Consider the following 15,751-nt stretch of genomic DNA (forward strand, 5'->3'; position numbering starts at 1 on the left):
GAGTCTTTATGTTACCTATTTTTATTTTAAGATGTAGGATAATGAAATCAGGTATATATCTCTCTTAAAACACAAATGCTCACCAAATTAAGCTACTTCATTTGTGAATGAACCTTAATTGATTTTGTATACAGAATATTTTCTCACAAAAAAGAAAGGCTTTCCCACTAACCCCTTTCTAACAAAGAAAAATTCACCTTTACCAAGTTTAACCACAGAAATAAGATTACTTACCAGTCAGCATAAAAATTTACTAAAGCAACATCAGCATTTCCTGAAATTGAAAAACAAAACCAAACAACCTAAGTTATTTGTGTCTGCATAATTTTAATATAATTAAAGATGTGGTTTTCATCATGGTCTGTTTCCACTGTAAGGGTCCACTAAAAAGACACAATGACAATTAAGTTACCTCATGCTCAGAAACCCATACATATAGTCATAGACAATTGATATTATTTGTAGGAGTCCCTGTTCCTTCTCTCTATATATCCTGCATCTTTAAACCTTCATGCAATGAATATAAAACAAAAGGGAATCAGACCCAGATTAGGCAAGTAAGCTAATAAATAGCCTACTCTCATAAAAAGTGAAGTAGAATGATCTGGATTTTAATAATCCACTTCTGACCTTAAGAATAACTGAGAATTAGTTCTGTAAGTAAAACCCTATTTCATAGAACAGACCTGAATAACCAAGATCTGATGCCCTACCTAGTTGCAACAAGTAACCTGCTGCTAATAAATGTGCTCTGTTTCCTCTCCACACAAGTTATTCTCTGTTGCAAAAATAACTTAGTATCACTTGCATATCCATATATGAAGACATCAGAAAAATATATTTGTTCCTTTCCCCTAAACCTAATACAGACAAACAGAAACTCCTCAAGTACTCACAAAAATAAAACACGAAGATATTCTAGAATTTGGAAGATTAAAGAAGTGAGAATGTGAGAGTTTCAATTCCCTTCTTCCTCTTTTACCTTTTCCTTATTCTCTAAAGCGGTGGTTTACAAGCTGTGGTCCCCTGACCAAGAAGCACCAGCATCACACAGGAACTTAGAGAAATGCAAATTCTTAGGTGGAGTCAAGCAGTTTCTATCAGAAACTGAGGGTCAGGCCTACAGTAAAGATAGTAATAAGTCCTCCAGGGGATTCTGATATATGCTAAAGTGTATAGAACCAGTGCTCTAAAGAGATCCCATAAAGTGGGGGTATACTTTTAGCATTTAAAACCAGTTCCAAGAACTTAAAACAATGATGATGCTCAATGAATATACCCCTTTACCTCTATTGTTTTTGGTTTTGTTCTGTTTAAAGCAGTGGGTTCAAAGGAGTGCTTAAAAGAACCATTTGTACACATTGTAGATTTTCAAATCTCCTAAGTTGTGATCTCCACCTTTCCTCTACTACCTTTAAGAACAAGAATGTTTTCCCCAACGTTAACTAAACACTGTCAGGGAGAAAAGCATTCAGTAAAACACTTATTAAACTTACTTGGATCAATGACAATAAAAGAAATCAGAGTAGGTGACTTAGTTAAAAGTTTAAAAAGACAAAAATTTTAACTGTGTCCTAAAGTCATTAACATTTAGTACTGCACAGTGAAAACTACTGGCCTCTAAGTAGGCTTTTCGAAAATACTTTAAGAATTGTTAGGAGTGGTATTTATGACAAGGCAAAGAAATAAAACAGGACTACAAGTTTACTTTACTTGTAACACACTTCAAGAAAGTTTATTAAAAACTGAAACCAACAGTGCTTTAATTCAGTAAACTACAGAATTAATCAGAATGCTAGCTCTTCAATTGTTCCAGATAGATTATACACAAAAACAAAATAGAATCTCAATGAACTCTTTATAGAGCAGAAAATATACTTAATATCAAGGTACTTACTTAAAATGTCATCTATATTCTCTGTATCAAGACTTGTTATTTCAGTTGTTACAGGAGTAAAAACCCAAGTTATCTGGAAATTTCAAAAAAGTGAAATTAATAAATGTTTCCACAAGAGGCAAAAAAATCTAAAGAGAAAATTTATGAATAAAGTTGGTTCCATTTGTGAGTTACAAAATTGGTTTTAAGCATTATTGTCTACTCTAACCCTTCACTAGATCAATGAAATTGGAGAAGTACAACTTCTAAAGCCTGGAAACTGGTCGAATAAGACTTCCTATGCTTTCAAATACATGAAAGAGGTTAATCCTAAAAAATTAAGTAAATTAAGAATTATTTATTCTTTTAACACTTTCAACAACTTTAGCTCTGTAGCAACACAAAGAAAAAAATTGCCAGATGATTTTCAGTTTTGAAAGAATATAAAACCAAAGCCAAGTTTGCTGACTCTATCCTACCATGTTTCTAAGACAAAACAAAATAATGAAGAGAATTAAAAAAGATTTCAAATTGTGACCCAAAAGCCCTTCTTGCCTCATCTTCATTACTGGTGGTAACAATATGTTAAGTGGTAGACTATTAAAAGGAGAATAAGAATGTTCTACTTCCACTTTAACATGTCTGAAACATAAAGTTCAAAGTTATCAAAGAAAATCACAGCTCGCTATCCACAAAACAAAGAAAAAATACAATGTTAAACTAAACTAGTAACTGTTTACTTATTTAAAAAATATATTGTGTATTTTTATCTTTATGTTCCCATCTCTTTTTTTTCTTTTTTAAATATATTTTTACTGATTTCAGAGAGGAAGGGAGAGGGAGAAACAGAAACATCAATGATGAGCTGCCTCCTGCACAACCCCTATTGGGGGTTGAGCCTGCAACCCAGGCATATACCCCTGACTGGAATCAAACTCACGACCCTTCAGTCCACAGGCCGACGCTCTATCCACTGAGCCAAGCTGGCCAGGCCTATGTGCCATCTTTAATACATTATGTGTTCTGAGGCCTGGACAGTTTATTTGTTCAAACCAGAGTTAGTGTATGGAAATTCATTCACTGAATCATTGCTCTTTATTGAATGACAATTAATGTCAAGCCTTAAGGTACTAAACACTACTCCTTTGCCCATCCATTTCATGGACACTTCAGTACTCACAACAGCTACAACTCAGAAATTTTATAATTCACCTACAGTTCAATTTCTAAATGGTATCACGAGACATGCTGATGCTGGTATGTAAACAAGCCCAGCTAATTATTTGAAGTATTTCTATAAATTTACTGTTTTATTATTTTTTAAAAATTCTCACTCGAGTATATTTTTTCCATCGATTTTTTTAGAGAGAGTGGGGGTGGGAGGGCACGGAAGGTGATGGAGGGGGAGAGAAAGGAAGAAACAACAATGTGATAGAGACACATCAATTAGTTGCCTCCCACATGCCCCAACTAGGCTGGGAATCAAACCTCTGACCCAGGTATGTGCCCTTGACTGGGAATCGAACCCACGACCCTTTCGTGCACAGGCCTACCCTCTAACCTCTGAACCACATCAGCCAAAGCTAAATTTATTATTTTCTTAGAAAAAGCCTAGGAATAACACTAGTCTTATTTTCAAGTTACCACAATAGTGTAACCAATAGCTAACTAGTATTTCTTTTAGCAACCAATAAATTATACTATCCTAAAAGTAAGCTAATTTAACATCCCTGAATATTTGACCCATATAACTAAATGCATTATTTTCAAAACTGTAAAGTCTCATGAGACTTCCCTCACAAGTCATTAATTACCATCCATACCTCAATTAACAGGTCCTTCTCTCATCAGTGTACGACCTGCTCTATAGGTTCCCAGTGTAACCTTTAAAAAATAATCTGATGCCTACTAAAATTTTAAGACTTTATTTGAGCAAATATCAATTCAAATCAGGTAGCATCTAATCTGGCAAGTAAAAGAGAACACTGAGGACCTGTACAAAAGGAAGACTTTTATAGGCAGAGGGGGTGGGAACAAGGAAGTTATACCAGGCAAAAAAAATGAGTTGGTTATTGCTAAGTTACTTTCCTTTGCAGCGGTTCTCTACCTGTGGGTCGTGAACAATGAAAATACATCCTGCATATCAGATATTTACATTACAATTCATAACAGTAGCAAAATTACAGTTATGAAGTAGCAACGAAAACAATTTTATGGTTGGGGGTCACCACAACATGAGGAACTGTATTAAAGGGTCGAGGCATTAGGAAGGTTGAGAACCACTGCTTAGGGCAGTGATGGCGAACCTTTTGAGCTCGGCGTGTCAGCATTTTCAAAAACCGTAACTTAACTCTGGTGCCGTGTCACATATAGAAATTTTTTGATATTTGCAACCACAGTAAAACAAAGATTTATATTTTTGATATTTATTTTATATATTTAAATGCCATCTAACAAAGAAAAATCAACCAAAAAAATGAGTTCGCGTGTCACCTCTGACACACGTGTCATAGGTTCGCCATCACTGGCTTAGGGGATGACAGAGGTCTATCAGGCAGATTACCTAACTCGTGCTGATCAGGCAATTCCTTATTGACTGGTTTAAGGTTCCACGTCTGAAAGCTGAAACATAATTCTCAGTCTGGTGATGTGGGACCTGGCATAAGTGACTTCATTTTGGAGCCTGTTGACCAATTATATTGGTCAGCAAGATTATGTATTAAAAATAATTCAAGAAGATGATGCAAAAATGTCATAAAGCAACAAAATTGGTCATTACCAAAGTCAGTCTTTATTATGGAGTGTCTGCAGGTACTAAAGGCACAAATGCATCAGGCAAGGTATAGTTATGCTCTCCCTCAAGGAGCTCTCAAAGTAGTAGTGGTGTAATGAAGAAAGAAAAATGTGGAAAAGATACAATAATAATCTTAGTTGTACAATCCAAAGAAGCTCATTTTTTAATAGTTATTGCCTATTAAAATGTATGTTTACAGAGAACTATATTCTAAATTTAATTGATTTTATATGCTAAGCAACAACAAAAATGAGGCATGAAGGATCAATTTGGCTATACTAAATGCATAACAATTACTTAAGAAACATAGTGCTAATAAACATGCAACTAATAAGACTATGCAGCTAACTATTGTGGTTAAGAGGGCCCACAGCAAGAAAACTGTCTCTGACCCAATAATCTCTCCTCAGCCACCTTGGGGTGTAAAGGAGGCATTTATCATTAACATTTCTATTAATATGCAGTATTAAGGGAAAGACAAGTTGTTTATTTGAATTGTTAGCAAGCGCCACTAGTCTGACAAATTGCTTCTTTTCATGTCAGCCCTGGGCAGGAACAAGATTCTCCTGGGGAAACATCTTTATGTGTCAAATGCTATAGCAAAATAAAGACAAGTCGCTCTAAACCAGGAAGGGATGAAGGTAGTCATTAATTTATTTTTTAAATTTAGACCTATAAGATTTTAAATTTATTTTTTAAAAAGGAACAATGAAACCTATACAGAAATTTTGAATGGAAGATCTTAGTAGTCATGGAGAATATGGTTTATTGATGGAATATTTAAATGACATATGTAATATGTAAACATAAACATGAACTATTTTACAAATTAGTCATTCTCTTCAGTTCATTAGTTCATTTTCTTGCCAAAAAAACACACACAAAAAACACAAAACAAAGAAACCCTGAGAGGCATCTCCAATCATCTTTTATAATCCGTTAGGTAATTCCTTCCACGTACATTTATTGGACCAAATACTAAACATTCCAGTCTGAGATGTGTCTAGTGATATGATCTTATTGAAAAGGCACATCAGTGAAATGGTAAATATTGCACCACATTCATTTTAAAAATTAAAGCGACACACTAGCTTTAAATAGGAGCTTCTGCAGCAAGTAAGTAATATTTTCTTCCATTACATGGATTTTAAACATTGAGCTATCTTTGGAAACTAAGAAACTTCCCTTTCCTTAAATTTCTCTGTACCTTCCATGACCCCTCTAGTGATGCCTATACACTGCGGTATTTCCATAGCGTATTTGAAGCCACCTAGCAGCCAGCTGCCTTTCCCAAACCACACCCAGAAGTTTTCTGCTTCCATCTCTCTCTGTACATGGTTCCCTCTACCTGGAATGTCCTCTTCTCCACTAATGCATAATTAACCCTTCAGTCATAGATTCCCTCTTCCATGAAGCTTTGTGGGCTTTCCCTGGTAGAAAATGCATTTTCTTTCTCAAAAGCCTAATCTACTCCACAGAAATAGAAAAAGGGGAATGTAGGGCAAGGAAACAGAAGTTACTGTGAAATTTAAATTCTCTCTAGATTAGTCATCAAGTTAAAATAAGATACAATGAAAATTTGATTACATGATACAAGTATTTTAGAAATAAATTTTGGAAAGATTTTTTTATTAAGCACTCTCTGTCAATGTTAGGCCAGACTCTGCTAAGTATTAACACCATCAGCACATAAAAAATGCTCTGGCACTCTCTGCTAAGCTCCAGTGTTATTTCCTTTCAAAAAAATATTAACTGAATAAGTCATTAACCCAACTGGACCTTCTTCAGAGTATGCACCAGGGGTCCTCAAACTTTTTAAAAGGGGCCAGTTCACTGTCCCTCAGACCGTTGGAGGGCCGGACTATAGTTTAAAAAAACAACAACTATGAACAAATTCCTATGCACACTGCACATATCTTATTTTGAAGTAAAAAAACAAATGTTTTTGGCGGGCCGCATGTGGCCCGCAGGCCGAAGTTTGAGGACCCCTGGATGCACTATCATCAATAACACATATTGGCAGTGGATTACTAAAGCTTCTCTGTTCATAATTTTATAAATAAATGTTTCTAGTACATTAAGATCAAGTCTTACCATTCAAATATACCCTTAATGGGAACTACTAGGACACTCCCTTCAATCCAACCTGCCCATAGAGGCCAGACTAATCTTTTTGAATGCTGATTTGCATGTATTAATTCCTTTGCCCAAGAAAAACCTCCAAAAGTTTTTCACTGTCTACAATATAAAAGCCTAACTCCTTAGTCTGGCATTAGAATCATTCACAAAGTGGCTTTCCTGAATCACAACCTACTGCTCCCCATTCATAATCTATACTCCAACCAACATAAACTATAGTTAGAGTAACCAATCTAATTGGCCATATTCTCTAGCTTGAGACAAATCCTGTTTATGTCTGTTGCCTTGGAATATTATAGCACTACCCCGTTTCAAAAGGGGTTTAAGCAATAAATTATATGGCCACCCTATTTGCAGCAGTTCCCTGGCAATTGAGAGGAATTGTAACAAGCTCTTCACAAATCCTAAATTCTTAATAAACATATAATGTCCTCCCACATAACACAGTAAAATGACAAATGGAATGAGAGTAAAGAGAATAAATAGGAACTAAAATATAATGCTAAACCAATCACTAGCCTCACTCATTGACTTGAAACAATAGGCTCTTAGCCAGGGTATCAGAAGAGTTACAGAAAAATTACTACATGACCCTTCAAGCATAACTCACAAATGGTCCAAATCCGGTAGTTACAAATCCAAGCATATAAGACACCTAGAGAACCTGCAATTCCTAAAATGTATTTTCTTACTCTTGGCTCCATACTTGGCTTGTGCAGTTTCCTCTGCTTGGAACAGTGAGGGAAGCCTATCTAACTTTCAAGACCCGATTAAAAAACTATCTTTTTAAGGCTTTGCTGATGGTCTCAGACAATAGTGATTCATTTTTCTCTTCTCTGAAACCTTAGAGCACTTTCTGTAGGGTGTTAATATTACTTTTCACACCAGTTATGTGTGCCACCTTACCTCCTGTAGGTAACTCTGAGTACCCTACCCTGAAAGTGCAGACTGTACCTTATTCAATTGTGTATGCCACAGATCACTTCCATTATACAAGCACTAAAATTGTGCTAAGTGAATGAATGGATAGATTTTGTCAATACACTAAGAATTTAGAAGGATTGTTAGAGTTGAGAAAAGAGGGAAAGATGTTTAGAAATGGAAACAGCCAATAAACATTTTTAATGTGAAGACAATCAGGTTATCAAATAGGAATGAAGTCTATATTAAAATGTGTTTTTAATAATGTAGTGGCAAAAAGCACAATGCTAGGTGATGATTCATACTCAGGTTTAGAGGGGATCTCAGAAGTGATCTTCCTACTGCAGAAACACCTCTACCTCACTATTAAGAGCTGTCATGAACCCCTCATAATAGTTCTCTGGCATGATTTCCAGATACTTCAGCACACAGAACACCCACACTGAAGAACAGCTATGTTACACTAGTGGATCAAACTCCAATACTTTTTGTATTGTCCTATTTTAAGGTTGTTAATTCAGTCGTGAAAATAAATGACCTGAGACTTTCAGGATCAGAAGCTAATCAGGTATCAGGCAGAAGAGGTTTTTAAAAATTATTTCTGTTAGCAAGATTTATAGTCACAAAAGGTGTTGCTTTAAGTGTTTTATTAGAAAATCATTGTTAAATCAGTTTAGAAAACAAGGAAGTATTTACAATGAGTGAGTTTGTTTTAAAGCTCAAGACCTTAAAATCTTGCTATTCAAATAGTGGTCCTAAACCAGCAGCTTTGGCATCACCTGAGAGCTTGTGAATAATGCAGAGTATCAGGCCTCACCTCAGACCTACTAAATCAGAATCTCTATTTTGATAAGATCCCCAAGAGATTCTTATGCATATTAAAGTTTAAGAAGAACTGCTTTAGAGAACAAAGTTTTTTTTAACTCTACAAACAAGCATGTAGGAAATTCATTTTAAATGTTATACAATTTTTTGGTCCTCAAATATGAACACAAGAACGAGTAAGACTCATTTGTGAGAATTATGTATTGACATGCAAATTAGATTTTTAGAAAAATGTGGAATCTGTAACCTTATTGGAAATTCATATAGATGTTAATTTTTAAAAGTATTCTGCCTTTTCCTTAGGTATTTCTGCATCAAAATTATTGGCATAAAATAGAAGCTTCAATAGAGAATGTTTCCTTCCCCGTGGCATTATTGTTCTCAATTGGCTACTGTTCTCAATTGGCATTACATCTGCTGGGCATTTTGCAGTAACAGCTTAATGTACTTTTGCGACATCTTTCATTTGCCTGCTTTATGTTGGGAGCTTCTCAAAGCCTTTTACAAACGATGTCTCTCCTATAAGTAATGTACCAGGCACCAGCTCCCTTCCATTTCTAATCCAGATTGACAAAGCAGCCTCCCATCTGACTCCCACCATGAGACCAGGCTGCTTCTCCTCCCGGGGACCACTTCTCTCACCCTCTGTTTTGTATTAAGCTGGTAGGCATCAGAAGCCTAGAGGTTTGCAGTTGGCTGCAAGGAGCTGAAAGATATGAAAGGTCCCAGGAGAAAAGCTGAGGCTGACAGGCACTGTAAGAGCCTTGAAGCTGGGTATCAATCAAGGCACATCTCACTGTTAGTATTCCCAGAAGCATTATAATGAACTAGAAGTTCAAAGGGAGGGGAAAAATAGGACTAAGTATAGAATAACACTGGGAAGCTACTTTAACCCTTAAATTGCCCAGTTATAACAACCAACATTCCTATAATATCAGTGCAACCCATTTGGACAAGTCAGAACCAATCTGCTTTTATAAAGAAACATTAAAACAATTACAACATTCTTCATTAAATAATTTAAAATATGACGGGCAAAGACTTGTTTGGAAAAACAAATTCTATGCAAAAAAAAAAATTCAAATGTAAATAATACAATCCCTCGACTCAAATTCTGCCAGTAAAAACAACCATAGAAAATTTTTTAAAATTGTTGCAATTCATACTTTCCCCAGTATATTAATTATATGATCATGCATGGGTTTCCATTAAAAAACTAAAGTCATCTATGTTTTGTTCTTCACTGTATTCTAAAAATGGGATGAACTAATTTACCTGGAATAGACAATGTGCCTCTCTGACCTTCAGAGAATGCTCTTGTTATAAAAAGCTTTTCAGAACCAGGAATGAACTTCAATATGTGGAAAGGATTTTTGTCTTATTCTCACTACATACTGTTCCTCTAAAACCCAAACTTCTAGCAATGGCAGTAATAACAAAGCATGGGAACTAGGAGAAAATTCAAAATGGTAATTGTTTACTTCTTCTTCCATATACACTCTGGAAGCCCAGGAGTGGTGTGGGGGTATAGGTGTGCGTAATATTATTCCTTTCAACACTGTCTCCCAAATAGAACCTTGCACTAGATTTATAAGTAAGAGTCCAGAGAAAATACTTGCAAATAGATGCCAAGAGAACAAAAATGTTCTCTTTGTGCTACATTATAATTCTTGCCCAAGAAAGTTTCCTTAAGAGCCTACACACATGTTGGTACCTAATTTTTGTTACTCATTTGTTCCACAAATATTTCACTGAGTCATCTCTTATGTGCTAGGCACTGTACTAGGCACTGGAGACGGGGAGTGGTTTCTCAAATATAGATGTTTAAAGTATATCTATCAAGATCATCCAACTTAATTTCACTTTTAATGTGGAGAAAAGGGAACCCTAGTATACTGCTGGTGGGAATGCAGACTGGTGCAGCCATTATGGAAAACAGATGGGAGTTTCCTCAAAAAATTAAAAATGGAACTGCCATTTGACCCAGTGATCTCACTTCTAGGAATATATACTAAGAAACCCAAAAAACACCAATCAGAAAGAATATATGCACCCCTGTGTTCACAGCAGCACAATTTACAATAGCCCAAGTGCCCATCAGTAGATGAGTGGATAAAAAAGCGATGGCATATTTACATCATGGAGTACTATGCAGCTGTGAAAAAGGAGGATCTTTTACCCTGAGACAGCATGGAGGGACCTGGAAAGTATTACGCTAAGTGAAATAAGCGAGTCAGAGAAAGATAATGATCACATGATCTCACTCATATGTGGAATCTAATGAACAAAATAAACTGATGAACAAAACAGATCTAGAAACACAGAAGCATGGAACAGACTGTCGAATCTTAGAGGGAAGGTTGGGGTGGGGAGCAGACAGGGAGAGATTAACGAGGAACTTATATGTGTGTGTGTATAGCCCATGGACACAGACAATAATGTGGTGAAGGCCTGGAGGAGTGGGGGTGGGTGGAGGGAGGGTCAATGGGGAAAAAAGAGGGGGACATCTGTAATACTTTCAACAATAAAGATACAATTTAAAAATGTTTTCATTTCTATATTAAAAGAGAGTGAGAAAAGATTCTCTCTTAAGTATTTTAAGAGCCATCCACATTTCCAGCAAAGACATTATCTCAACACCGAGAATTACACAGTATGTCATGCTTTTGCCTGGGCTTTCAAGAAGCTTTGAGTTCATCTTAGCACAGAACTGCACTGACACTGTTATTAAACAATCTTAACCACTAAAAGTGAGGCAACCAGATATTAATGCTTCTTTATATGATGCAACAGGAAACACAAAGCACCACTTGTAAAGTATTCTTAACCCCAAAAATCCAAACCTCACATCAATCTAATCAAACCCAAGAGCTAGTATATAGGGAACAATAGATATAAAGGAACATGTAAAATGACATCATTGAGAATGTGCATAGCCATGTCAAAATATAGAAAATTTTATAGGAAAAATGACAACCTCTCTCTGTTTGGACTCTGCCAGAAGTGAATCTTGAGACAAGCAGTTTCTTTGGGAAAAAAAGGAAGTACCCATAAAAGAAATGGGAAGTACGACGGGGAAGAAAGCCAATATACAATACAATATAGTGAACTAAATGTTTCCAGTTAACTTCTGAAAAAATTTTTCAAGGTTTAAAACAAATAGACTGTAATACCTCCCAAATTATATTATTTAAATTCTTTAAGTCTCTTCTTACCAGTTTCTGCTGATAGCATATGCATTTCTACACCGTAGAACGTGAAGAAAATATCTCCTACATATGTTAAAGAATGCCTTTATTTCACCAGCAAACAAGTTACCCTGTTTTTTGGTGAGTCAACAGCCTTCAATGAAAAATGTTCAGTGAAACCTTGGGTTTCTCATTTTCCACATTCACTTAATTCTAGAATGGCTTTCAAGCTTTCTAGTTTCTTATTCCTGAATACTATATTCTAGGGTAAAAATATTTTTATTACCAAATTCAAGAATAACTCCATTACTATATATGTCTAATGTATATGCTGCTTACTTTAAAAAATCTGTATCTTCATAATTATACTGTTACTTCTAACTAAACCAATTCTAAATGTCATTCAAAATTAGTCCTTGAAAGGCCATATACTTACTGAGATACCTATCCTAATTATCATCAGAATAATTTTTAATATTTCCCCGTATGCCACATACTGTTTTAATTAACTTTGTAAAGCAAATGGGTCTGTCTTTCCCTCATTTGGTCTCACCCCACCCCCCTCCCCGCCCCAGGTTTGCACAGCTGGGTGATAAAGGTGAAGGGCTTAAGGGGAAACAAATTCATAGACACAGACAACAGTATGGTGACTACCAGAGGGAAAGAGGGTTGGGGGTAGGTAAAGAGGGTGTAGGGAGTTTAAATGGTGATTGGAAGGAGACTTGATGTGCGGTGGTGAACAAACAATAAAATATACAGATGAGGTATTATAGAATTGTACATGGGAAACCTATATATTTTTATTAACCAAATAAATAAATGCTTAAAAAAATAAAAACACCACCCCCTCCCAGTGAGTCTCCAAGCTTTCATATATATCAAGGGTCATTACCTCATGACCTCCATCACACTTCCATGTAATATTTCAATTTCTAAGCACTCTATCAAAAACGTAATCAGGGAATAACCATGGTTTATTAAAAGGGAATCTGAGTTTAGAAATCATTTGCCCTTGCACACTCTTGTCTTAGTTGCTATGAGAAAGAGGAAAAGAAAAAAATAACAAGCATTGGCACAATTAGGAATTAATAGTATCGGAAGAAAGAGGTGACATCACTATAGATTCCATGCAAATTAAAATGAGATACCACTATGTACTTATTAGAACGGCCAAAATCTAGAACACTGACTACACCAAATGCTGACAAAGTTGTGGAGCAACAGAAACTCTCATTCATTGCTGGTGGGAATGCAAAATGATATAGCCACTTTGGAAGACAATTTGGCTGTTTCTTAAAAAACTAAATATACGCCTACCGCACAATCCAGCAATTGCACTCTTGGGTATCTACTTAAAGAAACTGAGAGTTTACATCCACACAAAAACATGCCATGAATGCTTATAGCAGCTGTATTCATAATTGCCAAGGCAATAAGTCCTTCAAGACCAAGATATCCTTCAATGGACAAACAGATAAACTGTGATACATCCATACAATGCAATATTATTCAGAACTAAAAAGAAATAAGCTATTAAGCCATAAAAAGATACAGAGGAAATTGAAATGCCTATTACTAAGTGAGAAAAATCAATCTGTAAAAGTTACATACCGTGTTTCCAACAATATGACATTATATGAGGAAAAAAAGGCAAAACTATGGAGATAGTAAAATGATTAGTGAAACTACTTTGTTTGATATTATAATAGTAAATACATGTCCAAACTCACAGAATGTACATCAAGAATGAATCCTAATGTAAACTATGTACTCTGGGTGATAGTATGTGTCAATGTAGGCTCATCAACTGTAGCAAATGTACCACTCTGATAGGGGATATTGATAATAGGGGAGGCTATGCATGTATATGGTGCAGAGAATCTCTGTACGCCTTGCACTTAATACCACTGTGATCCTAAAATTGTTCTAAAAAACAAAGTATATTTTTTAAAGTACTATTCCTTATTTCACTATCAATGCAAATAGTTACTTTCCTAAATACCTTTATGCAACAAAAGTATTTAATTCCCTACTTTTATTATTTTAGAGTTTAAGGAATAATATTTCAGATGTATGCACATGCACACAAATAGCTTATTTCTTTCTGCCTACAGTCCTATGTAAATATAGATTTGGAGTAAAAGAGCATATCGGCTGTAGTGGGTTGAACACAGTCCCCCCAAATTCATGTCAGCCAGAACTTCCGAATGTAACCTCATTTGGAAATAGGGTTCTTGCAGATGTAATTAGTTCATGGTTTCAAGATGAAACCACCCTGGATTTAGGCTAGGTCCTAAATCCACTGATTGGTGCCCTTACAAGCAGAGGAGATGATACAGAGACACCCAGGGGAGATAATGAATGAAGATGGATGCAGAGATTGAAATGATGTGTCTATAAATAAGCCAAGAAATGCCAGGAACCACCAGAAGCTGGAAGAGGCAAAGAAGGATTCTGCCTTAGAGCCTTCAGAGGGACAGTGGCCCTGCCAGCACCTTGATTTCAGACTTTTTGTTTCCAAATTTGATAGAGAATAATTTGTTTTAAGTCATCAAGAATTCTAGAGGCCTCCCACCCCCTCAAAAAAAAACCCCACAGAAAACCCCCCAAAACCCTAAAAAAAACAACTTAAGAAAAATACTAAAATACTTGACCTGCCTTAGGACAAACTAGCATTTAAAGAAATGATAAATCAATTCACCATCAAATTAAGAGAATGAATACAGAAAATACACCATTGGTTTCTATTTAAAAAGGGAGAAAAAAGCAAGTCTCAATCAACGGAAGTTCATAACCTCTACTGTTGTGGAATGAGCATAATTTTCCTATTTATCAGTAAGTGAAATGAATGCAGCAGTTCCAATGAACATTTTGTTTTTAGTAATTCAAAAGAATAAAGTTTTCAGATAAAGAATCTATGTAGGCTAGACAGTCTCCTAAATTGAATTCTCTCAGTAGTCAAATAGATGATCAAATATGAAGACTACAAAGATATATTTTATAACTTCAAATTTTATTTTCAACATAAGCTCTAAAGAGAACACTGAAATATAGGACCATAAACTATAAAGATTACTAAGCTACAAATTATCAATATTATTTTTTTTAATTAAATCTTTATTGTTCAGATTATTACATTTGTTCCTCTTTTTTTCCCCCCCATAACTCCCCTCCTCCCAGTTCCCGCCCCACCCTCCGCCCTCACTCCCCACCCACTGTCCTCATCCATAGGTGCACGATTTTTGTCCAGTCTCTTCCCACATCTCCCACACCCCTTTCCCCCCCAAGAATAGTCAGTCCATTCCCTTTCTATGTCCCTGATTCTATTATAATCAACAGTTCACTCTGTTCATCAGATTATTTATTCACTTGATTCTTAGATTCACTTGTTCATAGATGCATATTTGTTGTTCATAATTTGTATCTTTACCTTTTTCTTCCTCTTCCTCTTCTTAAAGGATACCTTTCAGCATTTCATATAATACTGGTTTGGTGGTGATGAACTCCTTTAGCTTTTCCTTATCTGTGAAGCTCTTTATCTGACCTTCAATTCTGAATGATAGCTTTGCTGGATAAAGTAATCTTGGTTGTAGGTTCTTGGTATTCATCACTTTGAATATTTCTTGCCACTCCCTTCTGGCCTGCAAAGTTTCTGTTGAGAAATCAGCTGACAGTCGTATGGGTATTCCCTTGTAGGTAACTGGGTTTCTTTCTCTTGCTGCTTTTAAGATTCTCTCTTTGTCTTTTGCTCTTGGCATTTTAATTATGATGTGTCTTGGTGTGGTCCTCTTTGGATTCCTTTTGTTTGGGGTTCTCCGCGCTTCTTGGACCTGTAAGTCCATTTCTTTCACCAGGTGGGGGAAGTTTTCTGTCATTATTTCTTCAAATAGGTTTTCAATATCTTGCTCTCTCTCATCTTCTGGCACCCCTATAATTCTGATGTTGGTACGCTTGAAGCTGTCCCAGAGGCTCCTTACACTATCTTTGTATTTTCGGATTCTTTTTTCA

The 15,751-nt window shown here is 35.8% G+C and overlaps 1 protein-coding gene across 4 annotated transcripts in view; it reads right to left on the reverse strand.

The window, feature by feature from the left end:
* Window positions 1-15,751, reverse strand: part of ERP44 (endoplasmic reticulum protein 44) — a 67,241-nt gene that overhangs the window by 32,868 nt on the left and 18,622 nt on the right. Inside the window, exons 2-3 of one of the 4 annotated variants that reach the window (XM_059657494.1) lie at window positions 1,898-1,970; window positions 235-274 (exon numbers count right to left, since the gene is read on the reverse strand). The exons of 1 other annotated variant lie outside the window; for it this stretch is intronic. In XM_059657494.1, coding sequence (XP_059513477.1) covers window positions 235-274; window positions 1,898-1,970 — 113 coding nt within the window. Of the gene's footprint in view, window positions 1-234; window positions 275-1,897; window positions 1,977-15,751 lie in introns of those variants that run through there. 2 more of the 4 variants (XM_059657496.1, XM_059657498.1) reach the window with 2 other exon arrangements.

This window comes from Myotis daubentonii, chromosome 11, assembly GCF_963259705.1.
Source record: "Myotis daubentonii chromosome 11, mMyoDau2.1, whole genome shotgun sequence".
NCBI classification, from domain to species: domain Eukaryota; kingdom Metazoa; phylum Chordata; class Mammalia; order Chiroptera; family Vespertilionidae; genus Myotis; species Myotis daubentonii.